Genomic DNA, 25690 nt, shown 5'->3' with positions numbered 1-25690 from the left:
AGGAAGAAACTCCGGACACATCAGAACATCTGAAGGACAAACTCTCGACACACCATCTTTAAGAGCTGTAACACTCACCGTGAGGGTCTGCAGCTTCATTATTGAAGTCAGTGAGACCAAGAACCCACTGAAAGGAATAAATTCCGGACACATTGCTATGTTGCCCAGACTGGTCTGGAACTCCTGGCCTCAAGCAAACCTCCTGCCTCAGGCTTTCAAAGTGCTGGGATTACAGGTGTGAGTTACCATGCTAGGCCTAGTTCATATATATATATATTTTGAGACAGAGTCTTGCTCTGTTGCCCAGGCTGAAGTGGCATGATCTTGGCTCACTGCAACCTCCGCCTCTCGGGTTCAAGCAATTCTCCTGTCTCAGCCTCCCAAGTAGCTGGGATTACAGGTGCCTGCCACCACGCCCAGCTAATTTTTGTATTTTTAGTAGAGACGGGGTTTCACCGTATTGGTCAGGCTGGTCTCGAACTCCTGACCTCAGGTGATCTGCCTGCCTTGGCCTCCCAAAGTGTTGGGATTACAGGCATGAGCTACCGTGCCCGGCACCTAGCTAATATTTTAAAAGATTATAAAGGGAGCCTGAACTATGCTACGTTTTTTACACTGTGAGATAACAAGCCTGAACAACAATACAAGATGCTAAGGAGAGAGGGTCAGTTCAGTTCATCACTCTTTCAGAACTGCACTGGGATCATTTTGCCATTCCTTCTCAAGACCTAAAAATAAAACGATTACATTGTTGATTTTAAAGTGTTATCTTACTCTATTCGTAGTCTTTATTTCTTGAAAGCTGACCTATAGCTTTGGAAGAAGAGATGATAGGTGCCAGTTGGTGGACCCAGAATGATTACATCAATACATTTTGAAATATTTATGCAAAGAAAGAGTCAGACTAGAAAATTCTGGGCAAGAGTAGGACTAATAAGATCCCTGCTTAAATTCTAGCCCCACCGTTTAGTTCCTCATGCAACAGAGAAGGCACCACATACAGTGTACTTCCCTATGACATCCGAAAGCCTCTGTCAGCTCAGGGCCATTTGAAGATATAGATCAGAGAAACCAAAATAATTTAGTTATAACATTTATTTATTTTTGCACTGGCTCCAAATAGCTTGAGCAATGTAAATAAACAGACTGCTAGATTTCTTATTTAAGATGGACAAATTAATTCTTCATTAAAACATATTTATTGAGACCTTCTCTCTGTCAGGCATTAGGCCAGATTCTGGGGAAACAACGATAGCCAAAATAACTTGGAAATATATCATGACAGCATTTTCTTTTAGAAAAAACTCACCAAATAAGAGTTGAATATATTAATCAATGTCCACCCCATGATAAAAGGTTAAGAATTTACAGCGTTCTTTCTTATATCCATTTGTATTCCTGCTGTGCTCTACTGACTCAAATGTTTTCTTATGAAGAGTACTTACTTTTCCATTATTCTATAAAGGAGTTGAAAGAGTAAGGCTTACAGGAGGACATTAAAAAATTGTCCAAATAATCCAAGCATTGTATCAGTTGAGTAATGGCCAAGAGTTTATTTAAAATCTCTTGTAATACAAGGAATTTTGGGGTAGGGAAAGGAGGAAAGGAAAGAGTAACATGGGTGCAAGCCTTTGATATAAACTCATATAGAGTTTAGTAGCTGAAAATGTCCTATGTCATTTCATTTCTAATTTTTTTTTACTATCTTATTTGCTTAAAGATTTTCACTTGATGCACAAATCAAAGGAAAATCTGGGGAGGGACCAAACCACAGGCAAATGAATTGTGTCTTTTAGTTCTCAAATGATGCTTTCTGTAACAGTACAGAGTAGAAAAACAGAGAGTAATGGAACACACAGTGGTCCAAATGGTTGTGCAAACCCTTCCTGGCAGATGCAGTTCTTTTTTAGTGGCATTGAAAGTCTCTTTTCAGCTCCATTGCAGAATCTGTCATCTTGGCTGACGAATGGCAGTATGCAAGATTGTTGATGCTTGTGGCCAAATGAAGACTTATCTTATTCAGCTTATTCTCCACAAAATGAAAGAGAGTCAGAGGGGTACTAGAAACCTGAAATTTTGCCTGGATTTTTGATAAGATTGACTGAGCAGGGCCACTTGGGTATTTCATGAGAGGTATTCTGTCCTAGGTTAAAACCGCAGTAGTTCCCAGCCTTCTAGAATAGCTATCAGGAAGATATAAGTGGGTGACTGAGAGTTCCTGTGGCTCCAGCTTTCTTGTCCTTCAAGACTCAGTTTGATTGATTTCTTCCATGAAGACTTCCTTAATTTCCTAACTTACAGTAATTTCTCTCTTCTTTGCAACCAAGTCCTCTCCTCTGCCACTAAGTACTATATCTCTGTCATCATTTACATGTCTGGGCTTCATAACTAAGCCTCTTGAGGGCAGGATCTCTACTGGATTCAGGTATGCATTCCCCAAGCACATCTTACTGTGCCAAGCATGAACTAGGTACTCAAAATGATATTCATGAATAAATGGGTAAATCTGACTGTGAAGAAGAACTGAGATTTCTCAAATAAGTAGATGGTAGGTCACTAATTGCAGAGCAAGTAAGGTTTCTTACGACCTTGGCAGGGAAGAAGAGCAGGGAAGGCTGAGGAAATCGCTGGAATGGCAACTATTGACCATGGCAGCTCAAGCACACACATAAACACATTCAAGTTGGAGTGTAGCAACTATTTGTTCCACATTTCACTAAGATGTCCATCATGTCAAATGTTCCCTTGGCATAAATAGCAGAAGTTTCTATGAAGGGCTTTCTTTTATGTCATTTTACTGAAAAATCAAAGTAGGCAGGTCTGCAATTAGTATCCTCATTTCACATGTTAGGAGGTGAATGACTCAAAGTATTCTGTGCTCATATCTTTAGCTCTTTGACTCCTCATAACTAGAGAGTGCCAGGAAAAATGCTCTTATTTCATTTTCCTTGAGAATATACTTACTTGTCAGAAATGAAAACTCAACCTGTATTATCAGTATCCATCATTTTGTAAGAAATCAATGTTTCATAAAACACTTAAGGTCTCATGTATGTCCAAATTATTATCATTAATCAAGTGACATGAAAGGAATTATTCTGTTTTATAGACTCACTATATAAGGATATTAAAGGTGGCTAGCTTGAGTTAGGCAATATGTTTGATCATGTTCTATGCAGTCCTTTTCATTAAATTTGATTTGGCTTGTGTGGTAATATTGTGGTCTTTGATAGGAATGCAGGTAAACGAAGTTAATAATATATAAAAATGAATCCTGTTGAAAACTAGGGAGGAAGGAAGCAGTTACTGAATTCCTGTAGGGACCATAGTTTAGTTCATTAAAAAAATTTGATTTACGGCCGGGCACGGTGGCTCATGCCTGTAATCCCAGCACTTTGGGAGGCCGAGGCGGGTGGATCATGAGGTCAGGAGATTGAGACCATCCTGGCTAACACGGTGAAACCCCATCTCTACTAAAAATACAAAAAAAAAAAAAAAAATTAGCTGGGCATGGTGGCAGGTGCCTGTAGTCCCAGCTACTCAGGAGGCTGAGGCAGGAGAATGGCATGAACCTGGGAGGCGGAGCTTGCAGTGAGCCCAGATGGCGCCACTGCACTCCAGCCTGGGTGACAGAGTAAGACTCTGTCTCAAACCACACCGCCCCCCCAAAAAAACCCCAAAAAACAATTCTGTCACAGTTCAAGCTTCTGTATTTGGGGTACTTGCCACAGAGGAACACTGGTATTAAATATAACTGAAGTAGACCAGATTTTCACTGTTTTATAGATAAGGAAGATCAGGGATATTGAGAAAACTGCCTAGCCCAGGTCCCCTGGAGAATCATTAGTGGCCCAAATGACAACCCATATTCTTGCCCAGACCACTAACATATACTTTCCAATAGGGTGATAGTACTTCTATAGTTTATAAGTTATACAAAGTATGAAATAAAAATATTTCATAAACTGTAACCGCTTTTTTAAGTCACTAAAATTGTATACATCTATGTTAAAAACCACACAAATCTCGGTTCATTCGGGGCACTTTTATTTATAGCTAAGGAAAAAAGAAAACTAGCATCTATTTAGAATGGGAAAGCATGTTTGTATGAAAACAAATATTTCATCATCACTTATTTTCTATACTGTTTGCAACTGAGTGTTTCATATTTTTCATTTTCAACAGAGATTTGAATTTTAATAGTCCCAGAAATATAAAGAAGATGGCATTAAAATGTCCTATATGTTGGCAGTCCTACCCTGAAGACTTTTTTTGCTTATCTTTTGTTCTGAGCTACAGTCTTCACAGAGACTAAATTAGTGACTGGACAACAGAAGAAAATAGACCATCCTGGCTAACATGGTGAAACCCTGTCTCTACTAAAAATACAAAAAATTAGCCAGGCATGTTGGCGGGCGCCTGTAGTCCCAGCTACTCGGGAGGCTGAGGCAGGAGAATGGCGTGAACCTGGGAGGCGGAGCTTGCAGTGAGCTGAGATCGCGCCACTGCACTCCAGCCTGGGGGACAGAGCGAGATCCGTCTCAAAAAAAAAAAAAAGAAAAAAAAAAGAAAATAGAAACGGGAAATATTCATGTCAGCTGTTAAAAACCCCATTTGTAAAGCAAGGCCTAAAAGTCCTATCTCTGGCATGTTTAGTATGGAACATATAGTTGATTGTCCTTCAGCTACTAGAGAAAGGTATTCTACAATGGCAGATAGCCTTATCAAAACAATTAGCTGGCTTTCTCCACAGGGAATAGCAGTGGGTTAAGTAAGACTAAAGTGAGAGCTCTTATCGGTTTTCTCAGAAATGATTTCTCTATCATAGGTATTTGGCCAACTGGTTAGGTCTAGCATGAACATGTGATTTCTAAAACAATGAGCTGAGATCTGCTAACACGTTGTAAAGGAGCGTCTAGTAGAAGCTGATCTCTAAGCAAAATCGTCAATTTATTTAAGTTTCAAAATTTTTGTTCCATAAATATGTTCTTTAACATGCACATTCTGCTTACATTGTTTACGGTGCTTTTTATTGTGCCTAAAAATTTGCAATATGGTGAAATAAAATATTTAAAAATGGTTGAATACCATATGGAAGATGAAGTCTCATATTTATAGCATGTAATTCAATTCTCATGTATGCATAATTAATCAAAATTGTGTCTTTAAATGACATCTTGACATTTTTTGAATTGCACTAAGAAACACTAGTGTCTACCATTCATTTTAACAGACTTATTTATGTTTAGCTTTATTAACAGTATAACATTTTCATGCAATCTTAAATTTTATGTTTTAATTTTCACAATGTTTGATTTAATTCAAATTAACAAATATTCAAGCCTACATGAGAGACAAATGAAATGAGACTACCTTTATATATAATCAGCAAAATTCTTTTTAAGAGTAAAAAGTTAATATTGGGATTTAAAAACCTAAATTTCCAATGTTACTGCTGACAATCCAATCCAACTATATGTATATTACTTAGGCCACAGGACTGCCCATTAGTCTTTCTTGTCGGAGAGCAATTAATCTCTTGAACCATTTTTCCTCAGCATCAGCTTTCTCGATAAATAACTGAAATAAGAAAAGAAAAAGAAAAAATGTTACTGTCTCCCAATAACTTGAATTTGACCTAATATTACAGAACTCACCTTTGTAGAATATATCTCTCAACACAAGATGTGGATACTGTTTAACTCTTGATGACCTCTTAATTGATGACTATCTATTTGGAATTAGTAATGCTCAGAAATTCTTGGAGTAAAAGAACTACTAGTATCAACATCATTGCTTAACAATTTTGTACCTTATATTGGTGAAGTTTATTTCCTACAACTTTCCAAAACAGCAGAATTACAACATTTCATGGAAGACAGCAAAGTATGTTAGTGATGTGCTCACAGACAATGAACAAACTAGAGCTAAGTTAGAAATGGAACTTTTAGTGCTAGATTTCTAAACAAACACTTCTCATGGTGCTGATCAATTCAGCTAAAAAAAAAAAAAAAAAAAAAAAAAAGGAAAAAATGCTTCTCTTTGTCTGTTTTTCTTAACCATAGACAGAATACTTCTACAGGTTAGGCAACATGAGTTGGACCCTACTGTATTCAAATATAGATAACAGTTCTAAAGACCTGGGGGCCAGATGCCTATTTTTAGCAAGGGAATATGAACCTGTTTCCTCCAATGGTCTCCTTGGTGTTAGCACAAAAGGATAACAGTTTGAAATAATTTCAGTAAATTAGACTTCAACTGACATTCGTAAAGTTTAAGGATATTACATTTGGATGGGCCAGGGAATTGTCATCTTGGTACTTGATAGCAGTAGGGATGCTGCTAGGATCTATTTCTTTTTCAGTACTGGGTGGATCGGCAACTGCTGATGCTGGTCCTGATGTTGAAGTTGCCTGTTTCATTTCACTAGGTTCCACTGACTGAAAGAAACAACACATATTAATTTCAACACAATACACAATTAGAGTTTCACTTCAATAATATTTCTGATTTTGAATAACAACTGTTCAATTAGTCTCCTTTGAGATGATATCCATCTCCTAAAAGGCCCTACTTTTTTATTTGTTTGTTTAAGAAATACAGTTATTTTATTTTTATATTTGTTTTAGGAATAACTATATTTAGGAATATAGTTATAGATATATAGAAATAGAATATAGGAATAACTATATTGTATTTGTTTTAGGAATAACAAATACAAAAATGCTGAGAAAATGTTAATCATTTCTTATGATAAGCATATTTTTCTTAAGAAATCGGTACTTATGTGCCTATACTATTGAAATATACATATATTTCATATATCTAAATTCTATTAATCAAAACAAGCTTACAACAAATATCCAACATTTAGTTGGCCACTTTAGGTATGAAAAGTAAATTCAAAGGTTATCTTTAGAAAAATAGCCTTATTGAGTTATAGAATTCATATACCATACAATTTACCCTTTTAAAGTACATAATTCAATGGCTTTTAGCATATCCATGGAGTTGTGCAATTATTACCAGAATCAACTTTAGAACATTTTCATCATCCCCCACAAAACCTCATACCATTAGCAATCATTCCCCATTTCTTCCAACCTTTCCATCCTAGGTAACAATTAATCTTCTTTCTCTATGGATTTGCCTATTCTAGACATTTCAGATAAAAGGAATCATACAATATGTGGTCTTTCATGACTGGTTCTTTCATTTAGCATAATTTTTTTTTTTTTTTGAGACAGAGTCTTGCTCTGTCACCCAGGTGGGAGTGCAGTGGCATGATCTTGGCTCACTGCAACCTCTACCTCCCAGTTCAAGTGATTCTCCTGCCTCAGCCTCCCGAGTATCTGGGATTACAGGCGCACACCACCATGCACACTTGGCTAATTTTTGTATTTTTAGTAGAGACGGGGTCTTGCCATATTGGCCAGGGTGATCTCGAACTCCTGTCCTCAAGTGATCTGCCCACCTTGGCCTCCCAAAGTGCTAGGATTACAGGCGTGAGCCACTGTGCCCAGCCACATAATGCTTTTAAGGTTCATCCATGTTGCAGCATGTATCAGTACTTCATTATTCTTTATTGCTAAATAATGTCCCATTGTATGGATCTACCACATTTTATTTATCCATTCATCAGTTGATGAACTCAAAGGTTGTCTTGGAGCTACTTAAAATATTAAAATATATATATAAAAGTTTGAAAAAAGGTACGATGTATCTTTGGCAAAAAATAAAACTCTAGGATTTCTTATACCATCATGCAAACCATAGACTACCAATTCATTCCACCTTTACTGAGTATTCACCAGGTGCCATACACTGTACGAAGTGCTGGGGATACAACTAATAAATCATTGTTTCTGCCTTGAAGGAGCCAGCAGAGTAGTGCTTACTTAGTTACATTTCAGTAGCTTCTTCCCTAAGAAAGAAGGTCAGGGAGTGACTGATTAGCAGTAAGGTTACAGGGATAATATGAAATGGATTAGATGAGAAGCTGAAATTAAAAAATAAAATTAAATAAAAACAAGATGAATAGGAGATTAATTCTGTTATGTAGCCTTTTTTATACCCATTTGTTCCACACCTATTGTTTTTCAATTTCCATTTATTTTAACTTATCTACTTCTGAACATTTCACTTCTCTGAACAAAGCCAAAAACAGATGTCACTAAGAAAAATATACAGAGGATAAAATATGCATGAATTAAACTGTTCTTAGGTTAATTTGTTTTAGAGTTGGAGATCCATTTATTTAACCAGTATTTATTGAGCACTACTAATTGCTAAGCACTGGGTACACAGGCAGAATCAAATAGATATGGTCCCTGTCCCAGGTGGCAATTATATGTTGCTAATGGAGTTGACAGATTATAAACAAATAAATTCCAAAATAATGCATAATCACAAATTGTAGTATGTGCTATAAAGGAATATACAAGGTGCTGACAAAGAATGATGGGGATCAGGAAGGGAAAAACATCTACTTTAGATTGGGTGGCTAGGGATGGCTTCTCTAGGAGGTGAAATTTAAGCCCTGAAGACTTAGAAGGAGCCAGGCATGTGAAGAGGAAGAACAGTTCTCTGGCCAGAGGGAAAAGACAAAGATCCTGAGAGAGAAGAGCTTGGTGTCTTTGAAGATCAGAAAAAAGGCCAGAGGGGCTGGTGTATAGTGAGCAAAAGAGACAGTGAGACACTGCAGGCCAGAACTTGGGGTGTTTCTTCCTTAACACAGCCACATCACCACTCTGCATGAGTATCACTTCCCAGCACCACAGCAGGAAGGTGCCCTCAGACAGAAAGCTGGGTAACTGTGGGGCTCACCTTTTATTTCCCTTCTCCAAAGGATCACCCTCCTGAGCTGCCTATTGTTACCTTCCTAAAAACAATGCCTTACACATCTTGTCAAATTCTGTAGCTGTTTATGGTGGGAGGGCAAATTTGGTACCAGTTATTCTGTAATGGTCAGATGGTCAGTAAAGGCTAATTATTCTTGAAAAATATTGTTTTGGCTGCTGAATGGGTCCTGGACTAGATAAATGCAAAAGGAAAATCAGGAACAACAACCAGAGGGCTACTATAAAAGTTAAAGAATGAGATGATGATTTGGATTTAAATGGTGGCTGTGGATTGTTGGGAGGAGACAAGTTCTGAGCTATTTTGGGGATGATGATATCAAGATTCACTTTTTTTTTTTAAAGGCATGTATTTTATTCAATTAAAATACTCTAATTTTTAATTTTTATTCTAATGGAAGCTGATCAGCATTCATAGGACAGATTTATTCCTTTATGGACAAAAGGGCTAGATATCTGAGGGATAGATATCTGGGCAGTCATGTATGTTTAGGAATTCTTACAAAGTAAGAGAAATCTATTCTATAAATTATTTTCAAATGTTAAGATGCTTATGACTACTAAATCTAACAATGATACCAATGTTAATGATAATATTAACTTTTACAGACATTTAAATAAATATTTATTCAATTTGTTTTGGCAGCTTTATTCTCATATTTTGGAGCCAGTAACTTTGTTTTGCCAAGTCTCAAACATTTGTATGTCTCCAACCCACTGTGCCTAGATGGTTTGTGGCCCTAAGTGATATTATACTGACCCTTTATACAACTGAGAACATTTAAAAAGCCCAATATTCTGCAAAAGGGCAAGTGGGAAATACGCTAATCCAAGAGGTTCAAGACATTGATTTTTGGTAGTCTATACTGCCTTACGGAGACTGTAAGAGCATATCATTCTGCATATCTTAGCCATGGCGTGATAGGGCTTAGCTAGGAGACACTTTTCATGTTAAACTGCCTTAAAAATATGTGCAGTGCTATTATTCTAGTTGTCAAAGATGTGGATACCACCTCTTCAGGTAGCAGAGATAAGATTCTACCATATAAACCAAGCAATCTCATCTTGTTTTTACCTACACAGTACATTAATGATTTCTTTGAGAAGTACTTACACATAACAGAAGGTGAAGCTCTCAGAGGTTAGATCAGAGCATGGAAGTTATTGTTTAATAACGGGCAATTAAAAATTTGTAGAGAGAACCACTAATTGCTTCTTTATTTAAGTGAGAAAAACTGTAAGATAAAATTTTCCCTTGACTATAAAACAAAGCCTCAAAATGGCTACTATCAAATATATGGCTTTGAGTAGCGCTGCCACCTGGTGGTTTAGTTTGTAAAAATTTGTTCTAAAATCTACTTCCAAGTAGGCCAAAAGACCATGCTGCATAGGGTTATTTACCCTTCTTTTGAACACAGGTGGGTATCTGCCAGATACAACAACATTAGGGTTGAATAATTCATACTAAGTTTGAAAACAAGCTGCATCTTGGTTCCTCAATGATATATCAGGGACTATCAGATTCCCTATTTACTCAGACAAAAGAAATACGATTTCAGAGAGTAAAACTAGTTAAATCAATATGTGTTGCAGGAGACACAATGTCTAGCATGTCCCTGGTAATAGCCACTTTTCTGGTAAAAGCTCCCTAGCTTAATTAGTGGAATTAACACAGCTAAACAAAGACTGTGCCAACTGAAGGAGTGGCCAGCATACAAAAGCCTTTTTTTAGGGATACAAACTTTATATCAAAGCGTACAAAACTGTCCAGGAGAAAAATATGTTGAAACTAGGATCATGGGTAACTCAGTCCTCAAGAGAGTTAATCCTTGCTATGCATCAGGGATAGTCCATCATATCTTTCCATGATCTGGATAAAAGGGTCCACAAGATAATTTACCTCCTTTTGCTAAGTAATCTCCTCATAAATAATTCAGCTACTTGGGCATCCTGAATCCTTGCCTTATATTGCAGATACAGACATTTTAGAATCTAGGAAGGGATATCACTTTCTAAAGTAATAAACTGTCCCTTTGTTCTATATTTCAGTCAAGTGTGAATTTATTCATTGTTAGACTATCACTGATCTTCTGATCATTTTGAAGTGTAGTGACTAATAAAAGTCCAGTAAGACTTCAGACTATTGTATATTCACCAAGATAAATGCCACCTTATGAAGCTTTATAGCATATTCTCCTGTTAGCACCACTTCCTACCTTTCAATGCATGCTTTCTTGGAGGCATTGAATTGAAAATAAGTTTAAAGGGAAAAATTAACAATTAGTACCAAGTGAGAAAAAGTTGTTTAGTAGAAAACCCAGTGTACTGACTATGGAAGAATAAGCATTTCTACAGAATGAAAATGCTAGTTTATCATAAGAGAGTCCAATAAAAACTGGGATGTCAGGGTAAACTTCACAAACAAATATTAGGAAAGCAAGTTTTAAAATAAATCATAGTAATTCCATTAGGATATATGAATGGCCTGATAATATGTAAGAATAAGATTAAATAAAATGGGCAACTACATTTATGAATGTCTGTTTCACAGCCCCATTTTTTTAGGAGTTGTGGTGGCAAACTACCAAAAGTTCAAAGGAAATCAACAAAATGGCAACGCAAGGACCACAGATTATCCAGGGCTATCTGGTCCTGTGCCTAACATGTAGTATATGCTCAATATATCTCTCCCGAATAAATTATTTTAAAAAGTATATGGTAATTGAAAAGACTTTAATCTCACTAATAACAAAAGAAGTGCTAATGGAAACAGGCCAATTTTTACCTATTAGGTCAGTAAACATGACAAACCCAATAGGATTTGGTGTTAACCAAGATATCTGTGGGAGGCAGACAGCTCTTTGAACTTTTGGGTGGAATTTGAATTGGTAGAATATTTTCAGAGGGTGACTTGGAAACATGTATTAAAACAATGTTAACCTTTAACAAGTAATTCCATCTTAAAATTTTATTTTAAAAAGATAATAAACATGTACTTAAAATCTCTGAAGTTAAAACTACTTATTTGATATCAGAGGAAAAATAACCACCAGGAGACATCAACAGGATATTATATAGTCATTAATACAATTTATGGATGTAGAATATTTTAGAGTGTTAATTATAACCATATTTTCATTATATGAATGTTATTAAATAATACATGTATTTCCTAGAATGACTTTTCCCACTATAGAAACCTAATTCCTAAAAGCAGTCCTACTAATGAATGAAAGAATAAAATATTCAATGGAAGTAAAATGTCAATCAAAGCTCCTTTACCACAGCCAAATAAGTGATAATCATCTGGGGAAAGAATGAAGATGTATGTGACAATATGGGTATTAGTTTTTATTATTAAGGCCCTTTTCTAACTTTTCTCTAGCAACGTCAATTCAAAAAGTAGATGTACATATTTGAAAACAGTGTATGTTAAGAAATGTGCATTACTCTTATAGAACTATCTTGTTGACATATTACTTTGTCTTCTTGGTGAATTTAAAAATAAAAATGACATCTGACACATTTTATAGTATTTTTTATACAAATTAAACTTGTATTAAAGTGATTGAGTGAGTCTCCCTGATTTGTTTTCTCTCTCTCAGCAACATGGCTGACACTCTCTTGCTTCAGTTCATCTATTAGAAGAAACACATTTAAGTAAAATCCATTAATAAAGCATCTCTTCAGATAGAATCCAAAGGTTTACTCGTAATGGGTGGATAAAAACTTACCTTTTTGACTTCTTTACTTGATCTGAATGTCTGCTGAACAAAAGAATCACTTTCAATAGCTTCAATTTCTTTTACTCTTTTTACTTGTTCTACCAGGGTGGCTTGGTCTGAAAAAGAGGGTATAATGTCAGTGTATTTTGGTGTAAGCATGTTAATAACACTACACCTAAGCAATGTTCTATGAAGAAATTTTACTACTTATGAAATTTAATTGGATAAAGACTATAAATTAAGCTATAACAATAAACTCTTTTGTTCTGAGATCCACAAATATAACATTCCTATGAACTAAGACTCATACTGAAAACCTAAAACACTGCTAAGAAGGCACTGCTATAATGATCTCAGCTAATCTGGTGGGAGGGCTTTTTCTTAAACTTTAACATTTTATCATGGAAATACATATAAAAGGAATAAGGGAACAGTGAATCCACCTGTACTCAATGCTCAGCTTCTATAACCATTAACTTTTTGTTATTCTTATTTAATCTATCTATATCCACCTCAATTTTTTTGGGTGGATCTGATATATTTAAAAATAAATCCCAGGCATCATACCATTTTATCCCTAAATATTTCAGTAGGCATCTCCAACAGATAAGAACTTAAATAAGACAAACAATAACTTGACAATATCATTTTCACAACTAAAAATATTATCAATAATTCCTTAATTTGATTACATATATAAATATTCCGTATTTAATTTTCACTGATTGTAAAAAAAGTCTTTTTATAGTTGGTTTGAAATAGGATCCAGACAAGGTCCACACATTGCACTGGGTTGGTAAGTACCTTAAGTCTCTTTCTATCACTTACAGTCCACTGCCTTTCCCTTTCATTGCCATTTATTTACTGAAGAATCTGAATCATGTATCTTGTAAAGTTTCTAGATTCTGGATCTGGCTGATTTTATTTTCATGATATTATTTAACATGTTCCTCTATTTCCCATGTTTTGTGCAAACCACTAGTGAAACCTATAGGCTTAATTACATTAAGGTTCAATTTCTTTTGGTGACGAATATGTCATAGGTGACGCTGTGTCATTCCTATTACATCATATCAGGATGCATGTTTCCTACTTTTAGTGGTTAAGATGGATCAGTGGGGACAAGGTGAGTCAGTCTGACCCCTTAGAAAGTTCTCCACTAATCTCTCACTTAGCAAATTAGCAACATTGTTTGTTGCTTTGAGCCATTATTTCATCAGAGGTTGTAAAATGGTGATACTCCATCATTCTTCCCACATTTATCAGCTCTGCTTCTTCTATAATGAAGAACATTTCCTCATTAACTATTCAGTGACTATGAAATACAGCCTATATAGAAAAGTCACAATAAATGTTTGATTCTCTTTATTTATCAATTTTGGTCCAAAGGTGACCAAAGATGATCATTACGAGTTCATTAATATTTGTTTATTTAATGTACTTTAGTCCATGGTAGTCATTTTCTTATTTTGATGCTTCAACTGCTTCGCTTTTGGGTAGTGGGATCCTCTTGAAGTTGATTCCTATATCCTTTCAATATAATCCCCAGTAGTTATGGCTTAATAAGAGTTGTAGGATCATCTTGAACAGTTTCTGTCCCAGACCTGAAATTAGCCATTTCTCCAAAGAACCCAGGCTCTTTATAATGGACAATAATATTTATAGACAACAATCTGGGTACTAGGGGTATTCATTGTTACTGAATTGTCAATGCTTCTGAACCTCTTCAGTACGTGAGATACGAAGTACATACTTTTAGAAGGAAACAGTTAATATGAGTTCATGCTGATACTACCAGCCAAATTAAAGATTTTAGGATTTTGAAAGTCTTTTATATTTGTATACCTTTGTTCTTACTCTAAAAATCTTAAGCTCTAATGATATGACCAAAAGTATTTGGTTTTCTTAATACGTGTATGTATTAATTTCAAAATAACAGGACAAACATTACTAATAGTAACAAGATGTATTAACACAGTTTAAAATTTTGTTATGGTCTTTGACCTTAAGATTTATTCTACTGCTGAAATGCTAAAATACTATGCTCTAAAGTCATGAAATAATTCTCTGCATAATTATGCTATCAATTTGATATACAATTAGGTTTATTTGTTTCAGTTAATTGAAAAAAATTTTTTAGGTCTTACTTTGTGATTAATATTCATTTTTTAGTTGCAAAAAATATTTACATGATTCCAAGGTCAAAATTTAAAACATCATTCACAAGTCTAGAATGTCTCTAGTTCTCACTCCAATCTAGAGGTAATCATTTTTACTAAGTTTGTGTTTACCCCTCCATTGTTTATTTTTGAGAATATAAGTATATTCTTTTCTTGCTTACATAAAATTAGCATACTACATACTACTATGTATCTTACCTTTTTCACTTAATATTTCTTTACTCTCGCTCCATAGCAGCTAAGAGAGTTCTGCATTCTATTTTATAATTGCACAGTATTCTATTTTATAGTTTGATGATAGGTTTTTCCACCAATGGCCTATGGATAGTTAGTTGTTTCTACTCTTCTGCTTTCACAGTTACAGCTTTAATAAATAGCCACGTGCATGTGTAATTTCATATTTTTGTATTTTCATATTTTTATATTTCAGTTTTTTCACATGCTAGCTGGGCAGAAAAAATGTAACATAATGACTTACACCCTTGCTGTTTAAATTCATTTTAAGCTGATATGAAGACATAGTTGAATTAGGAGTGATTGTATACTCAGCTAAGGCACTTAAAAATTTTGGGATTTAGGGTTCATGGATAATAGTCACATTTACTCAACAACCGTAATAAGTGGTTTGACACGAAGGTGGAGTTTTTTGCAGCAAACTAATTTTTATAGCAGCTTTATCCTTGAAAGGTTTAATGTTGTTACAGAGATAAATATAAAAAGTATTAAAGGAAATTTGGTTTCATACATTCAACAAAAATATTACCTGACAAAATCTTTGTCTCAGTTTTTGACCAATCACAATTTATAATGATATAGTCTTGTGCAAGTTCTAGTCTATTTATGGGAAAGATGGCTCTTATGAAGATGTGTCCCTAACAGCTGAAACCAGTCTTTTCTCTTATGAGAAATAATCAGATGAGAATGAAATGCTTGGAGGTAGCAGCCACCACAGCCAATACTCCCACCTTTGGAAGAATGTATCTTCCCACATAATAAAACCAAGCACTGTCGGAGTGCCATGTAAGAGTAAATAGTCCCACATGCTTTATAGAATGAAAGCTCCTCTAGACTTTAATTATGCAATATACTAACTGAGCCTGTGAAATGAGAGAAGATTCTTTGCTCAGCTAATTTATTAATATTAACACATCCCATACAAGCAGATAAATTTTTTATTAATTACATATATAATAATGTTAATATGGCAAAGGAAAGTCATAATGGGTACTAGTCTGTGTAATCCAACTTTAATATCAATATGAAAACTACATTTGTCTGTATAGGTCTTAGTTAATTTCACTGGAATTATTTCACAGTCACTAATTCCCAACCAAAAGACGTTATTTCTGACTTCAGGATGATGTCTCATATGAATGAAATGTTGGATCTCTTGAATTTTTTCTCTAAACATATTCTCTATTTGGAATTGTAAAGGATATCATTAGTATTAAATGTCAGAGGTGACCTCACAAACAGTACTTGATGTCTAAAGCTTGCAGTGTTTGTAGCTTTAAATTTGGACATACAACCAGCTCCTAATACAAATAAAAGTGTTATCATAGAGGCTTGACAAAACCAATGCTTAACAAAATAGCATTGCAAAAATTATAAAGGAAAGAAGGAGAAAGATTACAGAAAAACAACATTATCTTTGTGCTTCTTTAAAGATCACTTCAGAACTAACAAAGTGACAGAGCAGATAGGAGAAAGCCAGTTTGCCTTACTCACAATATGAAAATACACCAACATAGCTTTTTTGTTTCAATGTGGGAATCATTTTACTGGTTGTAAACGCATGTTAAATTAAAATGTGAAAGATTCACGGGAGATTTACATTTTCAGCTTTACAGTACCTCAGCTCTATTGTATGAAAATAGACATAAAAATGTTTTAAATTGCTTCTTACTCAAAATTCTACTGTCAGTGACCACAAATGTACGTCGTGAGTATAACCCTGTCATTTTGGGAAGCAGAATAAAACACATCAATAATATATATTATATTGTTTTAAATTCAGTTTCTTAAGTTTTTCATGTCAATTTGTCATTTAACAATTTTGTGCCAATTTTAAGATTGGGAAAATATGATTTAAAATGAGTAATGGTTTATATGTGCTGCATAAATGCCCAACACACACAGTATCTTGTATTCATTAGCCATGAAGTAAAATTAAAGACAAGTAACAAAGTTACTGGGAGAATTAATATGGGATGTTTTAAAACATTTACATCGTAAACATGAAGGAAACATACCATTAGTACACTTGATGATTTTTTAATAAACATATTATTGGTAAATAAAATAACTTTCATATGTTTTCTGCTAGATGTTAACAGAAGGGATATATACTTCATAGTAAAATAAAAAATAATAGACTCAGAAAGCCAAGTCATTACAGACCACAACAATCAATACTTAACTCAAAGTATAGAAAATCATTTTCCTTTTGTGATGAAAAATTTAAAAAAAATTGTATTAGTTACTGTTGATGTTTATAGTATAAAAATTAGGCTCTCCTTCTTCAAGTTATATTTGACAATCAATTTCACATTTTATAACACAGAGTTTTCTTTTAAAATACCAAATGTTATACAAATTTTAAAATTAGTAAATAAACACGACAAGGTCCAATATCAATCTTTCATTTGAAAAGAAAATTTTAGTCTTTTCATACTGCATTTGTAGATTACAAACATAAACCAATCTCCTCTAATAGCAATGCCAGGCTGAGAACTGCAGATGGCACTATTGCCCCAGATGTGATCATGACAAGTAACAACCAGCAACTTCAACTGACTCCTTTTAAATATTAATATTTTGTGAATTTTCCCAAAGATAAGATGCATTTTATGTTACAAAAAATTTGGGTCAGTTGGCCCCACAGTTACTGAGTTACTTATGTTACTATTCCAGGAAAAAAATATATACTAATAATATTGCTACAAATATATAAATAATACAAAAGATTATCTTATTTTCATATTAAATTAGCTCAAATTTTAGTCAAGAATAAAAACATTAAAAATTGCTTCTTATGTTACAAGACAGATAATAAAAAACTTTGAAATGTAAAGTATTTTTAAGTGCTTTACAAGAACAACAAAAAAGCAAACAACAATACGTTTGTATGGTAAAGCTGGCTATTCAATAAAGTTTGTGGACAAAGCATCTCATAAAGCTTAACTGGAACTCTAAAGTTTTAAATTTCTCATGAACACAGGTTTCAAATAAGTGAGCACATCCAATTGTTTTCCCTTTCAAAACAGTACATTTTAAATGTTTCTTTTAAAACACATACAAGGCAAGCATTATAAATCTATCCAACTCCAACATTTTGAGGTTGTTCGAGACCAATATCGCTGAGAACAAATTTCCACAACTGATATACACAGATAATTTAAAAGATGAGAAAACTTCTTAAGTGGAATAGGGCTTCTCTATTAGTCTTCTGGAAGCTTATGCTACAGGACCATGTTACATATGCCGACGAGGCTCCTGAAGTGTCTGAAAGGAACTCCACTTTGGACGGGATCCAAGACAAACTCACCTTAAACTGCTTACTATATCAGATTAAGTAATAGGAATAATGTTAATGTGACTGTACCAATGAAGAAGAATTTCTGTTAAATATTTTAATAAGTGAAAGTGAACTGGGCATCAGGCTAAGCTTTATTAAAAACAAAATCCACACTAAATGTCTCATTCAACTCTTCTCACCTGGAATGCTCTCACCTTCTCTTAATTCTCCCTGTCATTTAAGGCCATGCCTGATGTCCACCTTGTGATGATGCCACCCCTTGCCACCTGTGAGTAAAAGGACCTCTTGCATAATTCATTTGGCTTTTAGCATATGCTGCCTTGCAAATCTCTTCTTGAGTGAAAGCTTCTTCTCCCCAGCTAGAGGGGACATACCTCTTTGTGTCACCTCCAGAACTTAGTGGAGTGTGCTTTATTATTTAGTAAGCAGTCAATAAACATTTGTTGAATAACTGAAATTTAAAGGGCAGTAAAGTAAAGTTACCATTAAAAAATAAAACTTCATGGAAGAAAATGTCAAATTATAAAAAGTTTTTGTAACTTAAAAAATTAAATCTCTCTCAGTGGTGAGTTTTAAGGGCTCTGGGTTTGGGCTATCTGGGTTAAACCCTGTCTCTGCTATGTACTAGCTGTGTGGCTTTGGGCAAGTGGTTCAAGAGTGTTGGTCTCCGTTTTCTCATCTATGGCATGGAGATAATAATAGCCTAAACATCATAGGGTGGTTGAGAGATTTCCCCCCTCACATCTTCCCTCCCTCCCTCCATCCCTCTCTTTTCAAGTAAGTGAGCACATTCAATGTACCAGGCATTGTTCCACATAGTAGGACTTGGAAATGAATAAGAGTTTCTTCCTTCATGAGCTTATGTTTTAATGAAGGAGACAAATAATAAACAAGTAAATAATATAATATCAAGGAAAATAGAGCAGGCTAGAGGGCTAGAAAGGAGGAAAGGAAACTATTTCAGATGGGGTAACGAGAAGAACTCTCTGACGTGGTATTTCAGAAGGCAAAAATGATGTGAAAAAGCAAGCCACAAAAATCTGGGAGATGATAACCTGTGCTCCACACAGCGACAGGGAAGCATTAAAAGCACTTAAGAAATGGTAGCAGATATAGGAAGCACAGCATAAACAAAAGTGCTAATTTAGTAACAGTTCTAAAGACATGGAAGTTGGCTAAACAATTCTTATATAAATCTGTATATTTCTGACAGTATGGTTTATAATAAGCTGGCAATATTTTTGAGTTCAGGCAAGTAGAAAATGGCTTTAGCTCATACATCTTCTGGTAAACCTGTGGTGTGCCAGGATGTGGAAATGACAGGAGGAGGAGAGAAGGAGTGGAAGCAGTGGAGGACAGGCCTGCGCACATCTATGAGAAGGCACAAAAGGCCCAGCTGAATTTTATCACCCACCAGGGCACTGGAGTCCACCATGATTCACTGAATGCTGTGGGTCCAGTAGGAAAGTGGTATTTTGCTGACACATGGTTACCCAGGCTTCAGTGACTCAAGAGATGGGAGATCTTGTCACTTCCTAATGGATGTCTTATAACACAAACTACCCAAAATGACAGTTATGTGGTAGAAACCATGTTTTAAAGCAAACATATTTTGTTCTGGTGTATATATGTCCACGGAAATTTTTGTTTTCATCATCGATATATGTAATACCTTTCCAGTGGGGAAAGTCATAGAAATGAACTTTTCATTTAAGTCATTGTTTAAAAGGCCAGATGAGCTGTTCTGGTAGCAGAAGCAAGTAATAGTAACAGCAATAGAAATTTAAGGCACTCTGCGCTGAGCACTTCACATGGATTACCTCATTTAAATATCATGACCATGAGGAATAATACTGTTATTCTCATTGTAAAGATGAGAAACTGAGGCTAATAAATAACTTGGTGATGGCCACATGGCTAGTTGGTGGTACAACTGGGATTCAATCCCTGAATTGTGACTAGTCATTTTCCAGTCAAATGAATTCTTTACCCACTCCTGCCAAGCAACAATTTATTTTTTCCCCACTCCATCCATTTATAATAAGTAATAAATATTCTTGATATTGTCCTTATTCTGCATTTTAATGCTTACTCATTCAGTAAAATACAATGTAGCTTTATTTGTAGGAGATATATACACACATACATATATACATAAAATTTATATGATATTTTATATAATATCTTACTCTTCTGGCATTATCTTGAACTAGATTACAGATGTGCATTTTCAGAATCTTTCACATTTGAAATTTTTAAAGGGATATATATATATATCACATCTAGAAAACCTTAATAAATGAATTAAACAAGTTTCTAAAAGCCTAGCATTTATTTCCCTTAAGCCTGCAAACAACCTAAGTAGGAAATTGTCACTTTAAGCTGCTCTTTATTTACTGTTCAACAATTGTTACAAAAAACAAGAATGGTTTCCATGAATTTGGTTAAACCAACAACCACTACATAGTCCCAAAATATAGACTATTGCCTTATGCTTATTGCAAATGTAATCAACATTGGTAGTCAAATCCACTTTAATAGAGTGGTAAGAATTCATAATCCCAACAAAACTAAAGCTACTGGAAGTTTTCTTATTTTAATAGGGTAGGAAAAAGGAATATAATTTGATGTATACCAGATTAATAGGTCAGAATACAGATTCTGCAGTTGCTGTTTGCTGTCCATTTTAATTCTAGAATCCTTATCGACTCTAATTAAAATTCTGTAGATGGAAGAGTTGTATGTTTCTAAGGAACTTGCAGTGAATGCTGTCTGCCAGCCATCTCTAAACACCCCATAACCACACACAACTCGCCTGTCAGGAGAGCTAATGCAGACATCGCAGGGCACACCACATTTGTCACTGTGGCTAATATCAGAGATACGCAGCTCTTTTTTCTTAGCACACAAAAGCAAGATATGTAATTCAATGCTCAATTTACCCTTGTCTCGCAGGAGATTTTTCCCCGCTAATTGATAGAAATTAAGCCATTAATCAAGCCACTAGCCATCATTCAAACCAGGAAAGATGAATACAAACTTTCATCATAACCACCTTCCCCATTTTAGTGTTCATTAGCATTAATTTTTAATGCAATTATGCTATTCTTTTACGCTGAGCTCATAAATTACTGCTCTTTTGTTGGTGGCTGGCCTTGTAAAATCCAAACTAATGCTTTGTGCTCTGATCTTAAAGGCAATTACTAGGTTCTTCTATCTTTTATATCTTTGTATCCCCAATAACCTTTATATATAACGAACATCCATGACTGACTATGCCTGTTTTTTTAATGCCTCTATATAAATCTCTATGAATATATAAATGTAGTCAAATGTGTCTAAAATAAACATATATATACACATACCACATACATCACAAAATACAGACATTAATATAAAAAATCTCACAAATTCATATTGGAGTTCAGGTTGAAATATAAAGATACTGTTATGATTTTTCATGATAAAAATGTAATGCATTATTGTATAGAAGTTATACTTTTTATAATGAATTAGGGAAAAGAGGAATATTAATAGTGGCTAATTATTATACATATTTGCAAGGGTGGAACAGCTACTAAAAATAGAAATAATAACTTTGAATTTCAAAATCCCTTAGTTCTTTACCCAGGTTTACTGTCTCATGTTTAAATCCTTATTTTTACAAAATTGTGTTGAAACTTGAAAATCAATGAGAAGGAAATGAGGAGTATCAGAAGATTGGAAAAACCGTTCATCTAAAAGTGTGTTTTTATAAGCACATATAATAACTCCAGAGTCTTATATTTTACAAAGTAGACGTATTGGTTTATTAGAGGATGGTAGTAAAATGAAAAGAGAGAGTTTCCAGAAATAAATATTGAACCCAGAGGCAACGTATCTACTTAGTTCTCTATTCTAGAGAAGGCAACAAGATGTATTTTCCTTATATTCACCAAAAAGCATTGATGGGTCACTGCTATGTGCAAAGGAGATTTAAAAAAAATCTCCAACTCTCTTCTTGCATCATCCCATTAATGTCTTTGCCTCTGTTTGCAAGTTTTTATGTCTGGCCACCCACTAGCTAGAGAAAGGGTACATGTATGGCATTAAGATTAATGAACTAAAACTTGCTGGAAGATGTTAGCAGTGCTGATGTTGCTGCCAGAACAGTCACCTTGGAGTTACATAGTTGCAACCTACCCCTAACACCATGGGGCTGGGAGTATATTCAGAAGTGGGGAGTATATTCACAAGTCTTTTACCAGTAAAAAAAAAAAAAAAAAAGATTTTGAACTATTAACTTCTTAAGATATAGATACAGTGATGACTGACTTGAATTAATCTTTTATTTCCTCTCATGGTTAATTCTTTACTAGTTTTCATCTTTAATAAAAAGTCCTACATAGATTAGAAGCAGTTAGGCTGAATTCTATAATGATTGGATTCCCTGAACCAGGGGACTTATTATGCAAGGAAAAGCAGACAGCTTAAGTCCAAGTCTTTTGTGATCTGTTCTTTTATGATGTCAGAAGCAAATGGATACCTAACATAATTATATTTGAACATTAGTCGGTATAAAGTTATGAGTTCTAATGTCTCTTCTTGTAAGCATATTATGTTTCGGCTCATAAGCTTAGAGAAAATAGTCTATGGCCCCATGTGCCTTAATTTCTCTGAAATTAAGCCAATAAAAACACTGGGGTTCAGAAATAGGAAATTAATTTAGTTAACATGTATTTATGCCAGGTGCTAGGCTAGGTGTTGGAGATTTCTGGTTGAAATTTCCAGTTGCTCTCTCAGAGTTCACTGGCAAATCAAACTAATTCTTATTTAGAACTTTTATTTGCAAGCAGTTAAGATCTGACTATACAGTGGGTAGGAACAGGGATTTGTTGTGTTTGCAAGTGCCTTAGCATGTTTCACTTGATCCTAATTTTTGGTAATAAGTAATATACCCATTTCTAAGTTTAAGATATACTATTAGAGCTAGAGTTTGGATATGAAACCGAGTCTTAGTACTTCAAATATCCTCTATGCTTCCCATTGCACTGGGCTGCTCTGTAGCCTTTCAATCTCTGACAACCTTACATGATTAATAGTTATGATTGTACATGCTTATTTTATCAACTTTATGTACAATTTTGATCCTTTAAACAGAGGTGGGGTAGGGAGGATGGTAGAAGATGTGAGATGATGTTAATTTCTCTTTTCTAAAAGCGGAGTATTTTGCTATATCAATAATGAAGTGCACCATATAAAATCATAAGGTTTAAAGAAACCACCAAATACTTCAAATTGCACTTAAAATATTAGCTTTACTGAAGTATAATTTATCTATAACTGTGCCTATCAAAGCATACAATTTGGTGAGTTTTGGTACATGTTAATCCTGTGTTACCACTACAACAATCAATATACAGAACATGTCCATTGTTACCAAGAATTTTCTTGTGTCTCTCTGTAGTCAATTTCTATCCCTACCGTGACCCCCAGACAACCACAGATCTGCTTCCTGCCACTTTAGATTAGTCTGCATTTTCTAGACTTTCATATAAATTGCATACTCTTTCATATCTGATGTCTTTCACTCAGCATAATGTTTCTGAGATAAATCCATGTTGTTGGGTACATCTGTGGTAATGCTAGTAGAATTCTATTATATGAATATCTGCAATTTTTAAAATCTATTCACCTGCGGATGAACATTTGGGTTGTTTCCAGTTTCTGGCTTTTGAGAATAAGGTTGCTATAACATTCATGTACAACTCTTTGTGTGAACATGTTTTTATTTCTCTGGGATAGTAAATACTGCCCTAACACTGAAATAGTTGGGTTGTATGGTAGACATATGTTTAACTTTGTAACACACTGCCAAACTGATTTCCAAAGTGGTTATACCATTTTATCTTCCCAACAGCAGTGTAGAAGAGTACTGGTGCTCCACATCTTCATCAACAGTTGGCATTATCAGATTTTTAACTCATAGCCATTCTAATTGGTATGATGTATTTCACTGCTGTTTTAATTTGCTTTTCTCTGATGACTAATGATATTCAGCATTTTCTTCATAAGATTATTGGCCAGCCTTTCTTCTCTGAATGATCTGTTGAAATCTTTTCTTCATTGTTTAATTGGTTGTTTGTCTTATTGAGTTACGAGTTCTTTATATATACTGAATTGAAGTCCTTTGTTAATATATATTGCTAAATTTGCTTCCATTCTATGACTTGCCTTTTTGTTTCTAATGGTATCTTTCAAAGAGTAAAACTTTTTAAGTTTAAGGAAGTATAATCTATCATTTTAAAAAATGGTTTGTGCTTTTTGTGTCTTATCCAAAAAATCTTTGCATACTTAAGGCTGCAAAAATTTTCTTCTAGAAGTTCTATAGTTTTAGCTTTTATAATTAGGTTTATAATACATTTCAAGCTAATTCTTATGGGTCTCGCATTTTTCTGCTGTGAAACTAAAGCTAATTCTTATGTATGATGTGAGGTAAGGGTCAATGTTTCTTTTCCTCAGTAAGAATATCCAGTTCTTTCAGTAGCATCTGTTGAAAGACTTTCCTTTCCCAATTGAATTGCCTTGGTAGTTTTGTTGAAAATTAATTGATCATATACGTGAGCGTTGAGCAAGTTCTCTCTACCCTGCTCCATTGTTCTATATAAGGGGTCTTAAAAAGTTCATGGAAAATGTACATTATAGAAAAACTGTATGGATTTCAATTTTTTTTGCACCAAAATAAACTTGAATTAACTCATCATAACATGTCTGAACAGGATCTAGTTTGAGGGACTAAGAAGGATAAGATATCAGTTTGAAAAGAGTCCTTATCAGAATATGAATTCTGCAAAAATTGAAGAACAAATATTAAATTTATAATGAAGCTTGGGTGAAAGAATGGTGAAATCATTGATGCCTTATGATAAGTTTATGGGGACAATGCCCCAAAGAAATCAGCAGTTTACAAATCGTTTTAAGAAGGGATGAGATGATATTGAAGGTGAAGCCTGCAGCAGCAGACCAGGCACATAAATTCGCAAGGAAAAAATTCATCTTAATTGTGCCCTAATTGAAGAGGACTGATGATTAACAGCACAAATAGCCAACACCACAGCCTAAACCACAACTCAATTGGTTTAGCTTACGTAATTCTGACTGAAAAATTAAAGTTAAGCAAACTTTCCAATTGATGGGTGCCAAAAATGTTGTGCCCAGATGAGCTGCAGACAAGAGCAGAGATTTCAATGGAAATTACTAACAGGTGAGATCAAATTCTTCAAAGAATTGTAACAGAGGAGAAACATGGCTTTGCCAGTACGATGCTGAAGACAAAGCACAATCAAAGCAATGGCAACCAGGAGGAAGTGGTCCAGTCTAAGCAAAAGCAGACTGGTGAAGAGCAAAGGT

General features: G+C 34.6%; 1 protein-coding gene across 12 annotated transcripts in view; it reads right to left on the bottom strand.

The window, feature by feature from the left end:
* Window positions 1-4028: 4028 nt before the first annotated feature.
* RSRC1 (arginine and serine rich coiled-coil 1) overlaps window positions 4029-25690 on the bottom strand; it is a 431570-nt gene continuing 409908 nt past the window's right edge. For all 12 annotated transcript variants that reach the window (XM_054482387.2, XM_054482386.2, XM_054482381.2 and 9 more), the window contains 3 exons: window positions 12593-12699; window positions 6288-6440; window positions 4029-5580 (listed from right to left, as the gene is read on the bottom strand). In XM_054482387.2, the coding sequence (XP_054338362.1) occupies window positions 5488-5580; window positions 6288-6440; window positions 12593-12699 (353 nt within the window). In that variant the 3' untranslated portion in view covers window positions 4029-5487. The remainder of the gene's footprint in view (window positions 5581-6287; window positions 6441-12592; window positions 12700-25690) is intronic.

This window comes from Pongo pygmaeus, chromosome 2, assembly GCF_028885625.2.
Source record: "Pongo pygmaeus isolate AG05252 chromosome 2, NHGRI_mPonPyg2-v2.0_pri, whole genome shotgun sequence".
Lineage (NCBI taxonomy): Eukaryota > Metazoa > Chordata > Mammalia > Primates > Hominidae > Pongo > Pongo pygmaeus.
Note: the sequence above shows the minus strand (reverse complement) of the source record. Positions and strands in the feature narration are given on the sequence as shown.